Source organism: Accipiter gentilis, chromosome 21 (genome assembly GCF_929443795.1).
Source record: "Accipiter gentilis chromosome 21, bAccGen1.1, whole genome shotgun sequence".
In the NCBI taxonomy this organism is placed as follows: Eukaryota; Metazoa; Chordata; class Aves; order Accipitriformes; family Accipitridae; genus Astur; species Astur gentilis.
The window spans coordinates 20,997,945-21,023,817 of record NC_064900.1 but is presented as its reverse complement, the minus strand read 5'-3'; the positions used below and the strand labels follow the sequence as shown (position 1 = coordinate 21,023,817).

General features: G+C 37.4%; 1 protein-coding gene across 4 annotated transcripts in view; it reads right to left on the bottom strand.

Annotated features, from left to right (window-relative positions):
* Window positions 1-25,873, bottom strand: part of ROBO1 (roundabout guidance receptor 1) — a 748,954-nt gene that overhangs the window by 97,531 nt on the left and 625,550 nt on the right. For all 4 annotated transcript variants that reach the window (XM_049824860.1, XM_049824862.1, XM_049824861.1 and 1 more), the window contains one exon: window positions 15,309-15,466. In XM_049824860.1, coding sequence (XP_049680817.1) covers window positions 15,309-15,466 — 158 coding nt within the window. The remainder of the gene's footprint in view (window positions 1-15,308; window positions 15,467-25,873) is intronic.

Sequence of the window (25,873 nt, the reverse complement as noted above, 5' to 3'; positions counted from 1 at the left end):
ATTATTACTGACACTTTCAAACATGCCTGCAAAGAACATCTGATATGCAGGCCATTCTACACATAGAATATTAAAATGCTGCCTTTAGTAACTTGTTAGATTTTGATCTAGGCTCATTCTGCTCACACAGCAAGCTACTTTCATAGTGGGATTGTGTTGAAATATACCACAAAGGTATGAGCTTATGATCCTAATGGTAGCTTTTCAAAATGTGCTTAGGAGAAATTCACCTTGAAGCAGAGGACTGGGCCTCTGCTGAGCCTGACATACTTGTAGCCCAAAGCAGCAACTCTGTTCCTGAGATGTAAGAGGAGGCAAAAACCAAAGCAGGAAGAGGGATTTAATGAGATGCACATCTTCCTTGAGGAGTAGAAGAGCAAAAACTCATTAAGGGGAGATTTGGAAGAAGGTATACACATGGGATTCCATCGGATTGATGCTAAATTAGTCAGCTAGGCATGTAGATATTAGAGTGGTTTGAAGTGTTGTTTCTTTTTTGTGTGATCATGTGTTTAAATAAACAATACTTTTCCTTTTCAGAAAGTTCTTTTGTGGCATTGTCAACTACTGTCTAAATGCTTCCAAAGGGAAAAAACATTGGATCACAACTAACTGGAGTTAGTGTAGCTGTTAACTGACTATTTTAAGTTTCCAGACAAGTCTAAGAGAAGGAAAATAACATAAATCTAAGTGAAAGGAGTAAGTGATTTAAGGCTTGTTACCTAAAAGATTGTGTTTAAAGTGTTTATATAGAGGACAGAAAAGGATACACCACTGTCCCAATATCTCAAATCTGTAAAGCGGTCACAGAATAACTTCACATATAGTCTGAATGCTGCACATAGGTACCTAGGTGTAATGCCTGTAGACCTATTTTAAAGACTGCATTTTGTAGAAAGTAAGGAGAAAAGAATACAAAAGTAAAATCTAGAAGACTGTGTGCTGCTTGGGATTAAAAGTAATCTCCTCCATTAGCAGAAACAAAAATTTCATTGTCATCCTCCGCTGCACCTGAATAAATAGGAAGTCGTTTGAAACAATGTAGGAGAGAGAACAAAACCGATTTTGGTATCTATTCCTTTTACTATTTTGTGAACAAAAAACTGATGGCCATTAACAGTATCCGGAAGTAGATCTGGCCAATCAAACGGCCCATGTGTTTTATCAGAGGACAATCCTGGGAAAAAAAGAACTCTGCTAAGATCACATTTACAAGGTACAATGAATTAAAACAATATTTTTATATGTACTTGGAAAAACTGTGTCAATAGACTTCTCCTATAAAATAAGTATCAGTCCCACAGACAAGAGCAGTATTTGCGAATGTAATTTTCTGGGTTAGCAAACCAAAACCTATTTTAATTTTAAGCAGCTAATTATCCAACATGGTTCTTTGGTGAGACAATTCCAAATAAAAAAAGTGTCCTTAACCTATCAGTAGCTAGAACTTATCCCACAAAGGCAATGCTTAATGATGTCCTTTTGTCTATCACCACACAGTTTTTTATACTATGCAGCTATGTAGTACTGTAAGCAACAGTTCGGGCATGAATCTGCCCACTTTCAAATTTAAAAAGAAAATGCTTCCTCATCTTTTTATTTTTTCTTATAGCCATATAGTTGTTATTTTAATAATTTAGGAAAAACAGATAAAACTGTAAGTTTTAAAATTTCACTTCTATTTTAACACATTAGGAAGAAATAGAATTCATTCTCAAAAATCATCAAAACATACTCCTATGAAAAAGCAATGAGAGACTGAGGCTTCTGTTTAAGTTGACTGAAACACTGTAGGTTGATAAAGGTTCCAAATGAACAGGTATCCCGAACATCACAAGCTGTAATGATGTGTTAACCTTGGTGACAGTCAGAACAGAAGGGTCAAAGGTTCAGCTGGCATCCCTGGGGGTGATCCTTCAAGGTGAATTTGAGACTCATTGACAGGGCAGCGCAGTAAAACTGACACTGCAGTCTAAGAAATGTGTATGTTACAAAGATGAAGAACTGCCTTTTTCTTGAACTTTATATGCATAGCAGTAGAAGAAATGGCCTTCGTTAAGATGGTTAACATAGGGAGAACACAGTTCGCCACCAGGTGAAATCCTAAAAGCAAACATTTTCAAAGGTTACCTTCTAATTTTGAATCAAAAATAATTAGCAAAGCAGGCCTGCAGGTTTATTTACTCTGGTTGCTCCATCTAGTCTTAATTTTGCAAATTTTGAAAGTTATTTCCCCATGTCCTACTTAAAATGTCCAGATTACTAAAATAAAGGTTTCTTCTCCTACTGAAAAACCTGTTACAACTACCTACATTTGTTAGCTTCAAGAATAACAGATACAATAGATGACTTCTTATACCACCACAGCCTTTGATTTTGGGTGACAAAAGTACAGTAACAGCTGTCACCTCCAGTTTGGTGCTTCTTAATATTTAAGAATGACAAACACAAAAGACACTGGCAAGACACGTAACACAGAAATTTTCTTAGCAGAAAGTCTCATTAGGACAAAAATGAGAATGAATATGGAGTATGTCCATAAAACTCCAGCTGCCAAAAGTAAAGTAACTTAATGACAAACAAGTCAGTAACAACAAAAAGTGAAGCAGTAACAATAGCAACAAAAAGATTAAGAACGTCAACTCATTTGGCACTTCAGAAAGGGGCTTCTCCGTTGCTGTAGATTATACTATATACTTTCTTGGAAAGGGTGAAATATTAGTCTCAGTGAAGACAATGCTAATATTCACACTGATTTCAGTAATGCCTGAATTTCACACTGAGAGTTCAGGGTGTGTTCAAGTATTTTCATGAAACATACTAATGATAGTCATTGTGAATGCAAATTTCCCAGGAGTTATAATCATGCAAAGTACCTACTATAAAGTTTCCTAGTTTATTAATAAACTTCTGATATCGTTGAATACTAGGGACAATAATTTCAAAACCACTTTGACACTTCAGCATATAATTTGAATGGTAAATGTATATTTTCTTTAAAATAAAAGAAAATCTCAAAATATTTGTAGCTGGGCTAGATCCTGCAAGTATTATATAATCACAAACACCTAGAACAGAGCATGGCCTGAGTACGTAAGTGAGAATATTACTCTAGTATTTTGTCTACAAAAAAAGAGCCTATTCATTATTTAGGATGTAATAACACTTTGCACTTCGGCAGTGGCACAACACAGCTTTGTTGCAATAGTGTCAGGCTGCTTTACATGTATGAACGAATTCAGTCCCACGACTCGTGAAATGCTGACTTAAGTACTGAACAACTTCAAGGCTTGCCCAAAGTCACACAGGAAGATTGCAGCAGCCCAGCAATCTGCTTTGCTTAGCTTGCAGACTTTCTACCTCAAGGCAATCTTTCCTTTACTGTACAATAATTTTCTCTGTAGGAAAACATTTTGCAGCTCACTTCTAAAAATCGTGTTGCAATGACTGTATAGTCTCATGGTAAAAACAGCTCATCTTTAATTCTATTCAATGTACAGATCTGCCAGAGAGCAGAACCACTCATTCCTGGAATGCCTACCATGAATGATAAAATAGCTTCAATCAGCTACCTGCAACTTCTATGGTACTACTTAACCCTGAACAAGCAATTTTTTTCCTACTTGATTTGTGTCAGGTCTTCCTCCAAGAGAAATGCTCAAACTGATCACCAAAGTTCAAACTAGTCCTAAGAGACTAATGATTTCAGATGAATGGGAAGAGCAAGATCTGCAGAGTCTGAAATCTGGGCCATGGTGGAAGCAAGCCCGAGCCATTATGTCAACATCTTTTGCTTTCAAAAACCTGGCATTCAGAATGGCACAGCCACTTGGAAAAGCAATGATGCAAAATATACAAACTTACAGTTAATGAGAACTTGAGTCATAATCATTTTGTTCAAGGAGCCAAATTTCACTTTCTGTGAGGGAAGGCAAAGTTACTTAAGCATACATGCCCATAGTTAGTTTCAAAATTAAATATATTCCATGTAGCACTAAAAATATTTCAAGATATATACCAGGAAAGCATTTCACTTTTTCAAGTTTCACTTTTTTAACAGCATTATTTTCCCTGGAAGGTTTGTGGGTTTTATTCTCTCTTAAACATATAGGGGGAAGAACTTTACTCACTTTCCCCCCTCTTATCTCTGTGTAATTTATTCTCCCCTGTGCAGCCAGAACCAGGAGGCCTAGCAAAGGCAAGGAGGCAACTAACACCACCAGCAAAGAGAGGCAGAAGCAAAGCTGTTGAGTTAGAAGAAAATGAGTATAATTAGATCCAAGTATAACTAACCACCCACACTTCCATGTTAAATAAAAGAACAGTCTTTATGTGACCATGTGCCAAATAGATTCTTGTTAGATAATGATTTTTCAGGAGGAAAAAAAAGATCAATTAATTGCTCAATGCAGCATGAATACTAACAAGAATTGTCCTACAGCTAGATAAGGAAATAAAGTAGCTTTTTTTTCTTTCCCTTTTAAGGAGGGCACCCATAAGAAGGCAGACTTGGTCCTGCATAAGATTACACAGGAGTCTGGAATAACACTCTGCAATGTGTATGTTAGGCCCACACTACTGCATGTGGTGAATATCTGAACTTGGCAGTAAGTAATTGTGAGTATATTATTACCTGGAGAGAGAGAAGTACTCTGTTGAGTTGAGGAAACCCAAGAACTGAAAAATTATTATTTTTGAAGTGCTGTGATTTGCACTAGACTTTTCACATAACCAGAAGCATCACAGGAAACTCAGTAAGGCAAAACTATCCAAACAAAGTGAAAAAAGCAAAAATGAAGTTGACAGAACTTTCAAAAAGTAGACCAAAAAATCAAAGCAAACCAAACACGAAGCTGTAATCACTTACATCTGTTCAAGACTCCAAAAATGGGCACTGTTCTTCTCTACTATTTTTATTTTACATTTTTCTTTTGATTTTGAGAACATAGTATGTGCAAACTCAGCACATAGATTGTTGAGGTTTTATTAAACATGCTTTTAGAGTTAGTGTCATTTTTACTTTACAAAACTAATTCTGAAAAAAAGCATGATACACAATAAAGTCTCAGTTAGCAGTTACCCGATATTTAGATTTTAAGTGACAACATGTGGCTGCTGCGGTGTGTGAGCGACTAGGAATACCAAAAATGCCAAGAACAATCAAATTTATAAGGTCCACTAGAGAGTTTCAGGAACAAAAATGTACACACATACACAGACACACCCCCCCCCTTCCAAATTGAGAGGGTTTCAATGTTTCGAAAATAGTGAACACAGTGAGAAGCTGGGTTGCTTCACTTCACTGATACAGACTTGCCACAAATAATACATTGATTTCTGTAGGATATTTGTGTCTTAAAAGGTCTCGCATGCTTTATTAATGGAAATAGCTCTGTATACGAGTATAATGCAAATGCAAATACAGTAAAAAATAAAGTAAAAGGCTCACAGGTCCAGGAGTCTGCATGAAAGAACCTTGGAACACAGAAAATTTCTAGTGCTTTTTTGCACATTTGATCTGTAGGGATCCTAAGTCCCACATCCAATGGACTGAACTCTACTCTGAATGCACACAGTGTGCATGCTTCCCAGTGTAAGTCCTAATGTTGGGTGTGTCAGATCCATAAAAGGCTTTAAAAGTCTGATTCTTCAAATATTGTTTTGCTTCTCATTGGTTTTGCTCATAAGGAATCGGAGAAGGCACACAGCACAGCAGTCCCTGGTGATTCCAAAAATGGAGTTTTATCTTAAAGGAGGATGTCCACACTCTACATGTAGGATTTCCATACAGATGTTGAACAGAGGGGAAGAGAAGAATTAACTTTCTAAACCCAATCTTCATCTTTATTGCGAGTAAGATAGGCAAATGCTCCTTTCCTGACTGCTTAAAAAAATAACCAAACAAAAATGTTTCTTTTTCATTGAAAGAATAAAATGAATGATGAAATAATTTCCCCCCCACACATCCTTTCTTCATCTCCCTTACCCATCCCCAAAAACCCCAACAACCAGACTGTCAGCCAAACAAAACAAAGAATTTACTTTCTCAGCATAATAAATCACCTTTGCTCCTAACCATTCAAATCATAAAGTCCTACACGCTTTGGATTGCTCAATTAACCTAGTCTGAGATAACAACCACCTGTTTTTCTATTATTTTTTAAGGAGAAGCTTCCCAGACTCCATTTCTATAATTTCAGATGGTCCCAGAAGTTCAAAACTCTCAATAAGCTATTTTAACAAGAAAATCCTGATAGCCTAATGTCTAGGTCTGTGAAAGTCTCAAAACTCAGATATCTAACACATATTCTATTTGCTGCAGGCATTTATTTTCTTCTACTATCTAGGTCATCAGTTCACAGCCAGGGACAAAAAAAATCTGCGGAGAATTTTGACTCAATGAGGAGCTTTCAAATTCCTCTAAGCCTGCAGAGTATCTGCAAAAGCACTCCATTCTTCTTCACTTTACTTTTATACTTAAAAGTAGAAATCAGTATAAAATAAAGTTAGGCATAGAAAAATATATACTTAGTTCACATTAAAGGAGTACTTTTCACTACTGCTGGGTGAAACAATACTGAGAAACCATAGTTATGCATGTCTAATGCCTATTTTAAGTGGCAAGAAGACAAAATAGCTGATGCAATGCACATCACTGATGCAAAGGAACATTTTTGAAAGTTGTGAGAAAAAAGAGAAGGAACAAATACTCTTAGCTATAGGAAAAATATGATCAGCAATAACTTGGTTTAAAAAGCCAGCAATTAAATGACCATAACAAGCCTTTTAATCTAACACTGAATTATGAAGAGTTTTAATTCCAGTAGTTTTGGTTAGTGTGAATATAGCCTATAAATCTCATAACCTCACATGGTAGGTTACACTATTACCAAGCATGCCCTCGGGAACTGACCTCGGGAGGTCAGTTTGGTCCTAAAGGCAAACTCTTCCCTCTGTGATAGCCAGCACAAGCCTACAGAACCCGGTGTCCTCCCCAGTCTGCCGATGTTTGACGTTGGCCCACCCTTTTGCCCTGCGTCACGATGCTCTCTCCCTTTCCACTAATTCCACAGGCCAATATTATTCTTCAGAGATGTCTACTGAAAAGACACATCACATCACGTACGAATCAACGCATGGGTTACTCTGTCCTACGCTTTATCCAGCAACCTTGCGCAGAAGATTCAGGGTTAAATAATGAGCCATTTAAACCAATTAGAACAATGTCGGGCATTGAGCACGACTCAAACACTTTAGTCTAACGGGCTTTTTCCTCACCATTTTCTTGCAGCAAACATCACACTAATGGAGAAAGCATCTTGTCCCCCAAAGAAGTATTTGTGACAGTTGACTGTACGAGCTATAGAGAAGGAAGGGAATGTCCACATGGGCGTTTTCAGGCCATTTCCTTTGGCTTGGTGCGTGGAGACTGCAAGACAACGCAAGCTCATTTTGCCCTTACCGTCAGCGCAACAGGAGCTGTGTGGCCATATTAGTACAATACCGTGCCGGAGTGATCTAGCCTGTCTCTCAGCAGGGCTTATTAGCTCAGGCTCGGCGCCACATTAACCGCTGCCATATGGCTTCTGGTCGATTCAAAGAGCGAACTGAATGAGCTCACATCTGCCTGACAAAGTCTGCATAGCTATGCTCTTTAAAATGGCAAACCTGCAAAAAGCTGTGAGGAGAGAATCTTGTAACAGGTTAGGATTTTCAATCCACATTTACTTCAGTGCGTGTAGAAATACAAGCTGTCACTATTAACAGCTGTGGTCTGGGTTGGAAACTACTCGTGGATGGGTTAGATGTGAAAAGTTTTGTCCCAAAGAGCTGAGTCCAAAAAATGATGCGGATATGGTAAGACTCCAAATAGGATGAAGAAGAGAAAGAGGAAGGTGAATACAAAAATGAAAGTATGTCTGATATTTTCTCTTCTTTCTGGTAGCCCAGGCTATTAGATTTTTTACAGCCTTCCAAGATGAGCAGGGTCCTCTGTAGAAGGCAGCAATGTTTTTTAGGGATCAGCCAAAAAAACCCACAAACTGTATAAAACGATGCAACAAATGCTAATCAAAGACTAACATACCACTGAAAAGAGCTCAGATATGCCTGTGATAATAATAAAATGACATGGGAAGTAACAGCGTAGCAGAAGATACCCTAAAAAGTCTTAAACACAGACAGAGTGGTTGTGCAAATGTGGAAACTCGAGTGGTTTAGACATGGCAGGGGAAAGCACAGGCACACTGAGAGAATTAGAGAATTTAAGAGGAAGATGGGAAAGGTGCCCTGATGATAATGCAGGAGACAATAGAAGCACATGTCATGGTCAGAACAGAAAACAAGGGACATAATCCAGAAGACACATTTTGAATGATTTGTGGAATATGGAGAGCAAAGAGACTCCAGCAGGAGCAACAGGGACCCTGAAACAGAGCTTTAAGTGTGAACACAGAGAAACAAGGTCACATTTTGGAAAAACTAAGAGCAAGAAACAGCAGGATTTAGAGCCAATCTCACTATCTTCTGGGACAGTTGTGTGGTTCCAAATTATTTTTCACAATCTTTTACATTTTTTTCCCCTTGGGGTGCCAAGTTAACTCACAGCAGCTCCAGTTCTGTCGCCAGAGGAGCAATATTAATAGCAGAAGAAATATAAATCATTAACAAAAACTACTCTTGATCCTTGAGGAAGCCACCATTGCAAGGATCAGCAGACAAAGGAAAAAAAAGAGAGGTAGAGTGGGAAGCCAACCCTCTCAGGGAGTGAGAAAGAGAGACAGAAGGAAGAAAAAGGACTGGGAAGAAAGGAAGTTGCTGGGGGCCAACAAATACATATTGGGAATCAGAAGAAAAAATACACTTCTCTTTCTAACCCTCCTGGGGCATATAGGAAATTGCTGCTTGCCCTTTAATCTGCCCCCCAAAAAGAAAAACAATTAAAATGAAATAAAACCCATGACTGTAGGTGCTTGCTCCCCCCCTTCCCCTCACCCCCACTGCTTTGTGTGCTGTGTACCCAGGCCATGATCTTTCATGCAGCTCTCCATAGGACAGACTATGCTACCATTAGCATTACATCTTCTACAGGAACATGCATTCTTTTGCTGTATATCTAAAATACGTAACTTGGGGAGATTAAGATGTTAAGAGATTAACAATTAATAAATTAATGAAAAAAGAGAGGAGGCCAGGAAAAAAAAAATGGCGAAGAAAGAAATAAGGATAAACATCTTGAATTAATTTGGAGTGGCATTGTAACAGTATGGTTTGTGTCAGGAGCATCGCTGTTTTAAAGGGTTAGGACTGTTACTCTTGCACAGCACACAGCAACAAATTCCATCAGCTTTTGTTTCCTTTTTCTTGATTCACCTCCCCTCTGCAATTTTTCCCACTGCGATTTAACTTTGGAAGGAAAAGTGCCTTTTCTAAATAGGGAATTAATTTCTGCTTTTTCCACTGTTCCCTCCAATACAAACAACTCTTTCACTTTTCCTTTTTAACTGATAGGCATAGTAATTTCTTCCATTTCTTTTTTCTTTCTTGTTATGACCAAGATCACGTTGGGATCACCTATGTAGTTTTAAACTTGCCAAAGCGCAATGAGCTGTGAATGGTTTCCACCAAGAAATAACGAATAAACCAAGTTCTTTCACTAACAAAAAATTTGGGGCAAATAAATAAAGCATCTTCCTGTGGATGGTACCTTTACGGAGGTTTTCTTGTGACAGCAGAAGATCAGAGGCTTTGTTTTCACATTTTGTAGAAAACATTTTCATCGTTCACTCGTGTAAAAATAGCATTGTGCAAGACACAATAAATGCTTCGTATTTGTGATGCACTATTTAAGGACCAGGAAATGAAACAGGAATCAAGTATTCAAGTTACAACTCATCTAAAATAAGAGTGTAAGTCATTCAAAACTGTCGATGTCACAAGACAGCCACACAAAAAAGGAATGAAAACCTGTATGCATTATTCATCCTGTAACTTTGATCTTAAAAGCTAAGAAACTTGAACAAGGAAAGATAAATGGCTTCTCAAGCTTTTTCTTTTAAAAATCAAATGAGGATGATTCAGGATAAATGATAGATAAGACTTAATACGAAAGAGGGGGAAATTGCAATCACGGTTCTGCACCAAAGTTTCAATGCAAAGGCTTTGCTTTTTGTATTCAATTAAAAAGGATTTCTTTTTTAGGTACCAGCATCCTTTTTCATGTATATGTAAAAGATTTTACCTATTAAAATTTCATGTTCAGTACCCATAGCTTTTTTCTTCTACCACCTACACCACGACTTCATGTGAACAATTAGGAAACTTTCTGAAGCATGGGCTACTACTGGTCATGGGGCAGGAACAGAAGCAGCTGTGAAAACCTGGTTCAAACATCAACTTGCTCCAGAGCTTATGCAAGTTATGTATACATTCTCCCCCTAGCAAAGTACTGATAATTACAGGCACTCTGACTGCATCCTGATTTTACTGAGGCTTAGTAAATTATGCAGGCATAGCCCCTAAAATATGAGACAAATTGAGAGAGAGATCCAAAAGCACATGGAGGTTGCCCTGTCTAGATGGGAGATCCACAAAATCCTCTTTGAACGCTTTGCGCTCCGGAGAGTCTGTAATCATTGCCAGTTTTTGCCTAAAGATATGCTCAAAGGCCTCACCATCTTGGTTAGATTACTTATGTCAGCATCATACACAGGCAATTGCATTTGGGATTCACAAAGAAGACAGAGCAGCAACACAGTTCCTTAGGGGAGGCTCTGAGCAAACCTAACGCAGACAGACAACACCGCATTCATTACAAATCACAGCGCACCAGCCATTTACACTAGCAGCAAAGCCAAAGGAAGAGTGCCTTTACATTACAGCACACAGCAGGAGGGTTTGCTTATCTGAGCTTCCAAATTGTTACCTCCACACAAGCAGTCAGCACTAATCAGATGATAGAGAGGGGCTAGACAGGTGGGAGAAAAAGGCTGGGTGGATGCAAGGGCAGGTTGTGAGATGGAGGAAATGGGTGGGGAATGAGGTGAAAATTTCATTGCAGTAGTCTGTGGTAGGAAAGCAGCGAGGACACCATTTGAAGGGTAGTGGGAGGTTTTGGGGTACAACAGGAAGATGGCTGAGAAGTGAATGGAGGCACACTGAAGGTATTCACAGGTTTAGAAGCAACCAGCGCTCACTGCAATTGCTCTGAGTGCCCAAGCAAGTCATTGCTAATGGTACTCGCAGCCACTGATGCTTCTGCATCTAGACAAAATACATTTGGAAAGACCAAGTCTAGTGATTACAGCAGTCAGCAGAAACTAGACTGACTGCAGCTCCTCCTCAGCCCGAGGGAATGCAAACTCGTAGCTTTTGTCACCTGAAACCCATGGCTACGTCCTAATGACACTGGGCTGCCATGCAAAGAAGATGGCTAGACTGGTGGGGCTGGGAGCCAGGACTGTTCCTGGTGAGGATACCTAGAAGCCCAGAGTCCAGGCCTAGATCCTTGCTCCAAGCAATCTGTGGGTCTCTGAACTTCACCTGGCAAGACAGCGATTCCAAAGGTGGAAACAGAACGAGGAACTTCCCCACCCTAGTGAGCTCCCTTCTCTCTCACTCACAGACAAGACCTTGCATCTTCTTTCTCCAACATGTCTCAACTCCAAGAGGAGAGTCTCACAGTCTCTCCTAGTACAGACAGAACATTTCAGAAATTGGAAAAGGCATTTTATTTTTACACTGTTTGCAGTGAAAAATTAGAGCTATTCACCCGACTGCACCAAAGCTATGTGTAATGTATACTATATGTATATATTATAGGAGGAATTCTTGATTTCGCAGTAATACCAGGAGAAAAATTAACTAGATGAGCACAAAATCACACTAGTTCTGCTCTGGCCTCATCATAATTGTTTTTCAATTCAACAAATTAAGTTAAAGGTAAGCATTTGCTTCACATGCAAGGCTGTCATTCCCGCTTCATTTGTAATATATGGAGAGGGATTAGCCACATCAAGCATATGCTTTCATACTGTGGTATAAAGAATACACATGAGAAAAACCATGTTCAGCTCCAATGCACTGAGAAAACTGCTTATAGACAACATATTCAAAAGCAGAGAGAAAAAATGTTTTGATGATGATTCTTCATCAGATCCACCCAGTGGACTTGTGTACACTGAAGAGCCCACACCGAGTCTGACTTGTACTAAAACTGAGCAGTACTGGAAGAGCTGTGCTGAAAGCAAAGGTCTGTTTCTATAATCCCCATCACAGATAGCTGTGCCCATACCCTTACTTTCATTTCTTATTTGTTCCATTCACTACTGTTTATAACCTGAAAGACATATAAATTTATTTCTCTTCAAAGCGCATTTATTTGCCCTACAAATGGACCAAAAATATGCAAAGACTACTTTGATTTTTATTATCTCACCTACATAAATATATCTGTTTCCCTAACTCTACAAGGACAAAATAATATTTTCTTTTTATTGCATTCCAGGAGAAGTTGTGCCTTAACTTGGAACTTATTTAACTGCTATTTATCTGCATCTCTTGTTTCAAACACTCTGTCAGGAACCAAGCTACCACCTCTGTTTCTCTGGCACCCTTAATACTCAGTCTGCAAAGCCCAGTTCTGCTGACTCAAAAATTAACCCTGTCACTGCAGATGAGAAAAAAAAAAAGCTTCCATATATTAAAAATAAGGTTGCTTCATAGACATGTCATCTTTTTGAAGAAAGTATAGATACGAATCAAAAAAGAGGTGTCAAGATTCATCCCTTATTCCAAAAAAAGTACAATCATTATGTTTATTTTACAACTCTTGTCAGAAAGGAAACCATTAATATGAAATGCTTTAAACAGCCTTTGACACTTACGGAACTCTTAAAATGGCAATAAGTCAAAGATCAACAAGCCTTTAAGAAAGAAAACAACTGGAAATGCTTTAGAAGTGGAGCCACTAAAGCACTTTCATTGATTAAATGCCCACTGGTATTACATATATATTGAACACAAACACATACAGTTTGACATTTCCTGATCTGGTAATTTTGTGGCTTAAAAAGAGGAAGGTAACACCTGTAAACTATATTACCTGAAATTTAGCCTCACTGAGTGAATGATAACTTTGCCATCAAATGAACGTAGGTGTTCATTTTAAATACAGGCACTTAAACGAAAAACTTTTTTTTATCAAAAAGGTTGATTTAATGTAAAAATGAAATCTATCACTTAAACCCCAACGACTTCATCCTTATTTCAGCTGTTGTACTCTTAATTCTTTATGTTCCTGTTGGTAAACTGACATGGAAATCACCTAAAGGAGATAAGTTAACAGAAATGGAATAATTCTAAGTCAGGTTTCAAAATTAGCATTTTTTGCACATCTGCCCTTTAGCATGTCATCCATTCCAGGTCTCCATCTCCCCTCGCCTCCCAGCCACTAGCAAGATAATACAGATGGTTACTGCAAAACTGTTAAGATGTACATCTGAAAGCATATTTATCCACTTGGCAAGATCCTGCTCAGCTGTAAGTCGATGCAAATCTGCATTACAATATAGCTTCAGTCTCTTGCCTGTGCGAGAAAGCTCCCATGATAGTAATAGTGCTGCTTAAGACAATGCCGGGCAAACAGGACATAAATGACTGCAGTTGTGCTAGCTATCACAGCACTGTTAATTTACACCTCTGAAAACAAACACACATTTGGGCATGTGAAACAAATGTGTATCTATACCTACATCAAAACTCATTTTCATTTGTTTGTTTTTGGAAGCAGAAACTGATAATGCCAGATAACTCCACCAGATGTCATGGTGAAAGAACACTATGTAGGTGAGCATTTGACATAATCACCAGAAAAGAAAACCAAACTGTGAAGCTTTATTCCATCGTAAGCACAGTTTTAATAAATACAGGTGGCACCGCCAGTCAGCGATAGCTGCTTTTGTTCTGGATATGTCTTTGTTCCAGCAGCTGGGAGAAGAGCAGTTTTGATGTATAATGAAAGAAATGTACTTAATAGGCAACACCTGAAAATCCTTCAAGACAATAAACTGTAGCAATAGAAAATGCAAGTTTGGAAAGCATTTCCTGAAAAAAAAAACAGTGGCACTGGAATCTTCTCTTCATCTCAGGTCAATTGACTTGTCACAGTGGGAAGGAGATTTGAAAAGGAAATTGCAAATTCTTAGCAAGTATGATTGGAGGAATTGAGTTAATAACCAGCAATCAGATAGGTAGCATACTTAAAAATTTAAATCTATGCATATGCCACAAGTACAGAATGCCTGAGCTTTGTCTTGTTTGTAAAAAACAAACAGAACAAGAGGCAACTTAAATCTCAAACAAAATTGGTAATTTTTTACTTAGGTTGCTGGGGTTTAAGTGTTCCTCCAATAAAAACTTCCCTCATTTCAGCATATGATTGAGGTATATAAATTGTATGTGCCTCTGACCTTGTTTTACACTAGTAATCCTCCCAGTACCAACAGGAACCTGCATGCTATGTACTTTCAGATGATACAGTTTCTCACCATATGGAAAGATGTTTTCTATCACCATATTGGCAGCATATAAATGATTTTTTAACTCCATTTTTCATTGCCATTTCTTCAAGCCATTTAGGCTTACTACCTTATTGTTTCACACATCAAAAAATAAAAGAAGGATAGTTTTCTGATTTGAGAAGCTGTTCTATCCATACTTTTGAATAATCGCACGCTTTATTCAGCAAGCTACAGATACAAATGAGTATGACAACACCTCTAACGAGAAAACAGCTTAATTTGAGAGGGCATGATAAGCCATCATCTCTCTAAAGAAATGTGACTATATCCCAAAAGCCTTCTTATCCTTCCTAATACAACACACAACCTTTCTGCATGGATTCTTTTAATCAGAATTACAAAAGGTCTCAGCTAGACTACTAGTAGTTCCTCTTTCCAACCAAAGAAGGCAGATATTATAGGTTGCAGAAATTTGTAGGTGGATAAAAGGCAAGAAAATTATAGGACAGTGACAAATAGAATGAATTTCATTTCCACGCTTTTAATTCCTCTGAGGAAGAGAACACAGGTTTTGCATGGTCCTCTTTAACAAACAAATGCCTACCCTGCGAGGAAGTAGTATGAGACCAGAGGACACATTCCAAGCTAAATGCAAACTAGCCGTGCCTCTGAGGCAAGGAAAGGACAGATCCTAGAAAGTACAGCATGGCTGGATGCCCACATGCTCAAGAGACTAGTGATTTTAGATTAGTTGATTTTTGTGTTGTTTGAAAAACTTTTTATACTTACTGTAATTCTCTCATCTTTGTCATCTAGAGGGGTCCCATCTTTTTTCCATGATATAGTGGGTTCTGGGTGACCTCTTGGAGGCTGACATTCCATCACTGCAGGTTCACCAACGGCTACCATTACATCTGATGGATTTTGTCTGAAGTCATCCCGTAGAACTGAAAGAATAATGAAAATGTAGTCAAAAATTACCTAACAATACACCAATAGCACAGCAAAGTGTTTTGATTTGGCCTTTAATGGTCCCTGTTGTCACTGTACTTTATATTAATGAACAATTCTGTTAACGAATCTTATCTGGCATCTGCAGATGGTCTCTGGTGCTTCCATACAGTAACAGAGAAAACCCGTGTACTACTCATATTTAACTCCCAGTGAACAAGCCAAGTGACTGACAGCGGTGTAAGGCTGACACAGACATAGGACTGTCTGCACAGAAGAGCTGCCTCAATGGTAGCACTTGGCATTAGTGTCTGCCTAGCGTGTGAGCACAATATTCCTATTCACAGCTCAAGAAGGCACAAAGTCTTCTGCTCAGGCAGAACGTCACCTGGGGAGAAGCACAGCAGAGATTGCTTTCTGCCCCTCTTTCTCTGCAACACAAGTTCAGCCTGCCAGTATCTCAAAGCTTTACAGTTAAAGATTGGCCACTGGCCATACAAATTGTACCCATCCCTAAATTTATGGCAAAAATTAACAAACTAACTAAACTTCCCAGTTCTTTGATGACATTATCAGATGCCAAACATTTGTGCAGCCTTAGCCAAACTCATCTTTGCAATTTGGCTTGTGTCTTTTTCAAGTAAAAAAAAAAAACCAATTAAAAAAAATAATCTTTCCTGATCTCTGGGAGTCATCCCTTAGCCTGAGCCAGGACCACATCCTTCATTTGGAAGAAGTAAATTTTACTACCTTTTCACAGAAAGAAACATTTTTATTGCGGCTTCATTACTAGAATTTGTTCTTTCTCATCATTTGGGCAAGCCCAGGACTAGGAAACTCTAGTTCCCGCCAATCACGCAGTATGAATTTTATCAATAGCTGTGTGATTATTTTCTCTTTTTGGGAGAGGAGAGACATCACACTGTGCTCAGCAGACCACTACACAGGGACACACTTTAACAGAATAATGGCATTCCTAGGTCTTGCCAAGTAAGTGGTGTTAGGTTTAATCTAAAAATAAATAACTCAAATGGTAACAAATATAACGTTCTAGTCCTCTCCGCTGCTGTTACTCCTTCCACACTGAACAAAGGATACAGTAATGGAAAAGTACATTACAACCCAAGGACTCTAAAGATTTTGACAAAGCTATCTGTCACTCTTGCTACCTGCAACAATCTTGTGTCAACAGTAAATAGTGCCAAGAATCTGCAGCAAATAATATATCCCCCAAGCCATGCGCAGACCACAGATATATGGACATTCACTATTGAGTAGTGGTTTGGTTGTTAATGCTGCTTCAAAACCATGTGTGATTTATTGTTAGATGTTAAGGAATGTGGGTGTGCTTACAGATTGGCAGGTACAGCACTGCCACCAAACCATTCCTCTCTGTAAAGTCCTTCCTGCTGTTAAGACCTTTTAAAATGGTCTTAACATTGGAATACTTTGGGACAGAAGTATTACCTTTCTCACACCTACCTTCTGCAATGCTATATAATCTAAAACAAAGGGAGGGAGCAAAAATTACTTGTAGTTCTTTATTTTGGAGGATTATTGGCAAATAGTCCTGTCAATAATCAGTAGGACTATCTTCTGTTTTTTCTTCTCAAGTACATCTACCTTACATTCTAATACCCTACCATTCAGTAGCTACAGTCACAGGCCTATGTGTCCAGCTTGGCTCATTATAACATAATACGTAACAGGGAAAGTTCCAGATTGATATAGAAGTGTAGATGTGAATCAAAAGCAATAAATACAGAATATTTTACCATGGTTCTAGAAACAGGATATAATTTCTGGAAGTACGGAAGAACATCTGTGTACCAACAAGACTGAAGTATACTGCAGAACTCACCAGACATCATCTCAAGTTACCAATCCCCTTCCATACTGACGCACTCACATTTCAAATATTTCAGTTTAATTATTGATGTTTCTGGATGCCCTGGAACCAGGAGATACTGATGCACCGAAAGAGGATAATCAAGGATAAAATGTCTCTATCACTTTAACAATACAAGCTAACACAACAGAATGATAGGACTTAATGAAGAAATTACAGGTTGCAAGGGACCTGTGGAGGTCATTTAGTCTACAACAATGAGATGCTACTGGATGAACATGTTCTCTTGGATGAACTAAGTCTCTCAAACAGACCCAGTCTCGATAGATTATTTTAAAAAAAAACAACAAACCATGCACCTGTTGCTTGGTGTACAAAAACCTGAGAAAGCATATTCCACCTAGCAAAGAATTTCTCTCTCTAAAAAGCAAAACACATGGATATTTTCCTTCTATGGACTAGGGAAAATTGAAAATGTTTTCAGCTATAAAATTAATCCAGGTTACATCTAAAGGAAATAATATGTTTTCAGAAAAGGGAATTATGTCATTTTTAGTTATTCAGAAAGGTAAGTCAAAAGACCAATCCTTTAGCTTCTCTTCTGCTTTCAGCAAAACTTTATTAAGTTTAACCTGCATTCTCTTACAGCTTACTACATCCCCCTAAATACTGATGCATCGAAATTGGATACGTGAAATTATTTTGGTTATGGGAGTGTTAAAATACTACTCACACACACTGAAAACCTTATATATACTTATTCTGTTTATATTGAATACAGTATTAATAACCAGATGCAACTTCTTGTGTTCCCAAGTAGCCCCCAAGCCATCCAGACACAATAAATCATGTAGCGTAGGTGGCTAGGCTGACACTGCTTCTGCTGAAGTCAAAGAATATTTTCTATTTAATAGACACTTGATCTGGCTTAGATCCACTGGTCATATTATTACTTCTTTTTTTCACTGCTCCAAACTAAAGAACATAGAAGAAGAGGAAACAAAAGTTGTACCAAGTTACTAAAAAACCCCCTTATATCCATCCAGTTCCCAGTGCCAACAGGACATGAAAGTGCAGAAGAGTCTATTTGCTACACCACAGTTCTATTGCAACACAATAAAAGGGGTGTTTTCACCATGAGTAAGAAGCCTCTTATTACTGCTGAAGATTGTATCACTTGGATAAAGCTAAGAGATAGATAAAAAGAAGTGCCCTTAAGTTTAAAAAAGAAAAAAAATCAAGTGCAGTGATCTTAATAAACTGTAAGTGCTTTTCAAGTCTGAAGGACATTGTAAATCTATGAGGAAAGCCTACCAGATAGCACCTCAGATGGCTTTTAGCACCTTTGAAGCAACAAAGAAGTCCAGTACTTGCCTAATAAAAACAAATACACTCCTAAGTCTTATATCAGCTTTACAAGCATAGTACCTTGTCTATAAACCAAGACCTTTCACAAATTAACTAATGCTTAACAGAATGCCTTAGGAGGACATCAAAGGTCCAGGCCATAGATACATCAAAACAATTATATTTTTTTTTTCCATTTACTATGAATTATTTTGGCTCTAACATTACATAATGAAATGCTAACAAAATGTAATCCATTAGAGATTACTCCACAGATAGTCATCATGTAATTATTTTTGCAGCTGTAAAGTAGATACATGCTCTGGTTTTTTGCCTCAGGCCCTAGCAATCTTGCATGAAGTTATAAATTTAAAATTTTCTTCTCTTACTAAAGAAAACCCACCATTTTTTCTTTTTTGTCCTTCATAGTGTAAACTCACTGTAAACTGAGAATACATTTCCTTTTGAAGTTGTATTAGAAGTATACTTTGTAATCAGTACAGCATGTGCTTTCAGTCATCAAAGGGTCAAATTTCACCACATGCACCTCCTTCTACATGTATGCGGATGGAATGAAAACAGATAAATGAAGAGGATGATTGCCTTTTTGTTTTGTTTTTTTTTTTTTAACAAATTCAGTGTAGAATCTTCATAGATATAACCCACCTGCATTTCTGACATACTGTAGATAGGGTTTGCTAACATTTTACTCTAATATTTTCTAAAATACAATGAATAATGATCACAATTATTGTCAGTGCACAGCTAGGACAACTCCATGATCTTGCTGTGTGAACTCTGAACTCCTGTGTTTGTGCTGAAAACACTTTTATGCTATGCTTGCTGAACTAATCAGGTTCAAGAGCAACTTTTTAAACTCCACTAAAAGTCAACTACTCATAAAACTATTTAATATAATGTACTATTCAATCAATAAAACAATTGCACTTTCCCCAGAGAATCTTTTCCAGGGCAGAAAGGAACTAGCAATCACTTGAGGATAGATTTTTATTGACAAGAGACACAAGTAGAGACAGCATTTTTTGTGTAAACCCTAAACAGGGTTTTCAAAACGCAGCACCCAGTGTTCTTTTCTTAAGTTCTTTGTTGGCTATATGAAAAACAGTACAGTGTCACTACTGGGTGAAATTGGGAGGTAGGTAGGCAGTTTTTTTCATATACACACTGTAGATATTTAAGAAAGATTATTGTTAAAGTTTATCATTAAATGACTGTGATCTAGTTCAAAGACAAGAAAACAAAAGAAAAAAGAAACCAACCAGAAAGCTCTAGTCAATAAGTGAAAAGAATTAATTTGTAGGGAAAACACTAATTAATATCATACATTGCAGATATCATGCCTTAACAGGTGGTATCATTTAAGAATTGGAAGTAAGAAAAACTCCTGAAAATTTTGATTGCAGGTCTATTGTAGTCTGGACACTTCATGCTAGATCAGTTCAAAGCAGTGCACCAAAATATATCTAGGATCCCTAATCAATCAAGATACTACAGCCATGGTCACCCAGTGAACAGAGGAAGAGAGGGAAATGAAGATGTTTGGGGTGCAGTTTCATAATCAGAGCAAGGCAATCTTAATCCATTTCAATTCTTATAAAAGACATCATCCAGACTTGCTTCCAGCTGACTGTCTTGCATTGTCCCAGACAAAGCACAGTGTTTTGCAAGTCTACTTGTTAGAGAGAGATCAGCGAGCCAAAGTATCGCAGAATTTGATAACAGAAGAGATCCCAACAATTTCCACTCTTTCAGCATGAAGATAATTTTAATGTTTCTTTGTATTGTACCACATGCTTCAAAAATAGGGAAAAAATAAAGTGGAATAAATAGAAGAAATGCTCATTCCTCACACTGCTTTAGAAAAAAAACAGACCTCAGCTAATGAACACATTATCACTCAGCAAATAAAAACATGCTAACATCAAACTACAAGCTAACATTGAGCAATGCAACCTTAATGGCTCACGGCCCTGCCTTTTGGATAATTTTGTTAAAAGCCCCATATAATATATTTTAATTTTTTTTAATACCCACCAATATGATTTTAATTCCTGTAGATAAGTAAGAAGCATTTTAGTGCTTCCCTTTCTTCCTCAACAAAACAACAGTATTACAAAAAACGTTTCCACCTAATACTTAATCTGACTAATAAAATATGAGCACTTGCTTTAAAATGCTGCAAGATTAGGAAAATGAAAAATGGTATTCAGGAGGTTATATAGATGTTGCAAACCCATGAAGCCATAATCAAAGAGAAACTAATTATTTCTTAGTCAAGACTGAGCTGTTACTCTAAAGCAGAACAGTTCCTGTAATTTAGGACTAGCAATGTTCCCTTTTCCCCACTACTTACAGAACTTGTAATTCAAATTTACTGAGACACAGCAGACATTTTTGGCATTCAAATATATTAAAAGATGCTTGTCAGTTGGAACAGTGCTTCAAACCAGGTGCTTAATTTTAATTACAACTAACTTAAGCATCAGCCAAAATTATAGTACCTTGTTTAAAGACTTTGCTGGCATGAAATTTATACAGATGTCAGAGTATCATTTTTAATACACACATGCCACTAACAGGAAAGTGTAATAGCACCTAATTAAGTTAAAAAAGAACAAAAAATGCATGCGTGATCTGACTTAAGTCAACATATGTGTTACCAAAATGTATTTTAGACCTTATTAAACTCTTTAAGAATGTTACCTGGTTTGACCAAAAACTTGATCATTTACAAATGAGAGATATTCTTTTCTGAAGACAACCCCCTAAAAGTTTCCATGCAGTCATGTAAAGTTAAAAGAAAAACTGGTTCCATGAAAAAAAATAAAAAAATTCTTTTCCTTTCTGAAGATGTTAAAAGCAGGTTAACACTGGTGTTAACCACAGTACGTAGTCATTAAAATGGAACAGAAGGAGTAGGGCTATAAACAGTCAGAAAATACTACTTTGGTCATCTAACAAAATCACTCATGTAACAGAGGCAATAATTTTATGCAGTGACCGGGTCCAGCAATACGGTATTGAATGTTTCAGAAGATGTCCACACTTTCACAAGGCCTCCAGCAGGCAGGGAGTCACTTCATTTAGCAGCCAGCCAGCCGGCCTAGGGCTCCTCACTTTCATCATTTTCAGTTCTCATCTGATTCCTACCTTGAAGCACTTTGACCTCAGCTATTGGATCTCACTACACCTTTCTCAGTCAGACAAAAGCCTTCTACAGGCAAGCAGATGCTAATCAGTTCAGTATCGAGATCTCTGACCTTCTTTCAGCCTTCTCTGCGCTTCAAAACTATATAAACACCGGACATGTGGCCTAACAGTTTAACTCTCTCTCTGAGCCAGCCCTCTAATGACACAGGACTTCCCTAATTACACAGTCTAAGAATGCACATTGAAGAGGTTTCCAGATATAAGAGACTGCTCACTGTAAAGAGTCTGATCATAAAGTGATGACCATCACTTAACATCGTCACAGTAGAGATCAATTTTGAATCTTCCACTATACATTTATGACAGCACATTCAAGATAATGTACTCATACAGTGCTCTGCTTTAAAGTCTGCCCTTTAGCAAACCTCGCTACCCCAAAGCCTGAAGAAACGAAAGTACTTTAAATCAAGTGGTATTTTTTGCTTAGTATTCATATGTATTTGTATGAGTTGAGTGTTGATATCCTTGACCTGAATCTTTGTAACTGAGATCACAGCATCATATACATTTGTATTTCAAGATCTCCTTTGCAAGCTCAAAAAAGCAAAGTTAAAGGAAACAAACACAAAAAACCACCATCCCTGTATTTTTTCTACTCTACTACCACTGAGATCAACTATTTTACTTTAAACAGCTGGTTCATAAACACTTCCTCCATGATGTCACCATGGAAGAAATTGTAGAGTTAATGAATGCAAGAAGACATTTTAAAAGGCCTTTTCTTTTTACTTTGATATTGAAACAATTTAAGATCTGTCTTTATGCTCTTTGTCTTCCTAACCTTTCATATTGTCAACAATTTACCTTTCTATTTGAAATTACAACATTTTTAAGACTTTGGTCTTAAAAGACATTTTAAGAAGTATACAGAAATTTTGCCAGTAATTTAAATTTGGAGTAATTAAGAGTGTTAAAGAATAGCATTATTTAACTTGAATGAATGAAAATAAATTAATGGATGAATTAAAGAGTGGATGGTATACATCAAACATTGTAAACAATTCTGGGAGGAGACAGTCAGAAAACTTGCATTTCCACTACCCACCACAGTAACGCAGAATTTCCAGCAATGGGAAATTGCCTATTTCTCATCAAACATGCAGATCTGATAAATATTTTACTGAATCTAGTACCACATTCTGCTATAAGAATGCTAACAGATTAAAGGTGTCAGGGAGGGGTATTGAGTTCCTGTTATGAATCTACATAATTTAGTATTAACATTATTAGTACTGAGTAGCTGATGACACCATTAAAGAGCACTGGTGGTCAAAATAGCTTTATTTTAGTGCCAATGAACAGAACCAAGACACGATCCACAACTAGCTGCAACAGAGTTAAATACAGGTGTTAGATATATGAAATAGCAGCAGTTAGACAAATTAAGTACCAGTAGTGAAATTAGATCACACTTTTAAAATGTTAACAAAATGTACTGCCTCAATTACTGTAATCTTTAAGTTGTTTTAAAATGTATTCTCTCCAAATAGTAATGGTTTTGATTGATTGCTTTTTATATGGCACCACTAAACTGGGATCTTAATATCTACCAAAGGGCAATAGTTACTTTCTCTGGAAAAAAAAAGCATGATTCCCTATTATATTCAGCAATACACGTTAGCAAATACAACTCCTGTATGCTTCTAATCCATTAACGCAGAACGAAATGAAGGAGTGACGCACCTACTGGATCACATCTTTTAAAAGGTGCTGATGACAAATACAAGTGATATGCTTGAATCAAGCAGAATGCTACACTGTAAAAGCAATTAGATGTTGAGGCATTTGGCAATAAACATAATGAATGCATATAAAGATGTTAAAATAAATATATTTACTGTCATTCGTTACTGTCATTAAGAAACTTACAACTGTCAATAGAAAGAAATGCATGCTTAAAGAGCAGGTTCCAAAAAAAGACTTCTGTAGAAACCATTGGCTGAAACATACTGTTGATAATTACAAAAATTTATGGAAACCACCCACAATCTCTCTGATTTTATTTCACTAGTTGAAGATTTGGGCTTTAAGTGTTGCCAGGAATCTTACTGGGTAACATAGCTGTCAGCCCATAACAGCATTTCCATGTGTGGAAAGGAAAGTGTAAATGAATTAGATGATGAATTGGGAATCAATTAAATGGCGAAATCTGATAAGTCATATAAAGAGTAATTTTAACTCCTGTGAGAAGGGTAACTGACAGGCTTAAGAGAGCATGCTGCAGCACTGGGAAACCTAATTAAACCCCGAAGGATCTGTGATGCCTCAGGCGTGTGACTCTGAGAGTATCCCTTAGGTTGAGTGAAAACTGAAAATAGATAAGGAAAAGGGACCTAATTATTAATTTGATTGTCTGTGTACAAAATGTGATCCCTCTCAGCATTTTCCACATACTATGGTCTGGGACAAGGCGTTTACTACCTGTAAGTCAGAATTTACCTCCTGGAAGAGTAGAGTCATTTGTACAGACTACAGAGACAGTTTCCCTTCACTTGTCCTAAATATTTACTTTTTTTTTTTTTAATTACTATTATTATTATTATTTTATCATAAATTTCATTTTAGAGTTTTAGGGTTACTTGAATCATGCTTCATTCCAGACTATATTTTTAGTGTGGCTAATGCAGCAGATTTCCAAACTTACGGACACAAACCAAGGCGTTTTAGACACAGGTCACAAAAGAACTGTGTCTTTGGGACATCACAAATTAGTTTCCCCTAGGCAAAGAAGCATTTGCACCTTTAAATCCAAGGATTTGGGTGTGCTCTGTTAATAAAGTTTTTTCTGTACACTTGAAATCAAGGTTCTGATGTCCAGTTTACAATGAACTCTTAACTGCACTAGCCCTCCTTCAAAGCAGATTATAACAGAAAAAAGAATCAGATTAAGAGGTTGCAGCAAGACCTTGAGTTGGCACTCCAAAGTAAAGCATAAAGAGGTACCAGAAGTGACAGAAGAGATGTAAGGACTAAACAATGAAAAAGAAAAGGTGAGAAGACACTTCACCAAAATGCCAGTGTTTTCCTTAACTACTTATCAAACCTTATTTCATGAGCAGAACGGTTTTCCCTTTTAAGAAAGAAGACACGAACCAATCCAGAAATGCCAGTGTCGTATAACTCAGGATTCCAGGGAGAAAAATAAAGGAAGGAATACAAGTAGCAAGGACAGAGGAAAACATTTAGCCAGTTTTCAATGAGACCTTAAGGCTAGGATATATGGCACTGGCAAACAGAGGCAGATTGCAATTGATTGAAAAGGTGTTGCTGCCAAATAGCAAGCTACGCTGGCTTGAGATGTGAAAAACTGACTCTCTTCTCATAGTTTCTAAGCTGGAAAATCCCTCACTAGGCCAAACTTGAAAGAACCTTATTTGTCCTAACTCGTGTTGTTAAAAGAGGAGATAGAACTATTCCACAGACTTGCCAATGAAACTGTGGCAGCACTGTTTCTGTAGTACAGGCAAGACTTAAATGGCTGATGCTTATACAATTGCTTATAATCTTTCACTCTGAAGAAGCCAAAAACTTATCAGAGGAGACATTTTCAAAGAAATATTCACATGCCTGCGATAACAATATTTCTGCAGTATGCATAGCCCTAAATCTGCATATGCACTATGCTACTGTTTTGCTAAGGTCCTGCCTCAAGGCAACAATTTTAGCTGTGCCCTTCTGCTTAGCATTCAAATTTTAGCGTGTTACAACTGCACCACTACCATCAACATTTTTTGAAGGCACTCTGTTTCCCATTGAAAAAAAAACCATTATGCTGTTAAAGTGATTGAAAAATATGACATTGTAATATCAGAGAATATACAGTAACATCATACTCAAACAGCTAAGTGACTTCTTTAATATTCTGGAAAATGGTATTTCCCCCATTACATCTGAGGTCAAGCCTGAAACATCAGTCAGAAGGTGCAAGACGCAGGCACTTCATATGGCTGAGCGGCTAATTCTAAGTAACCGCAGA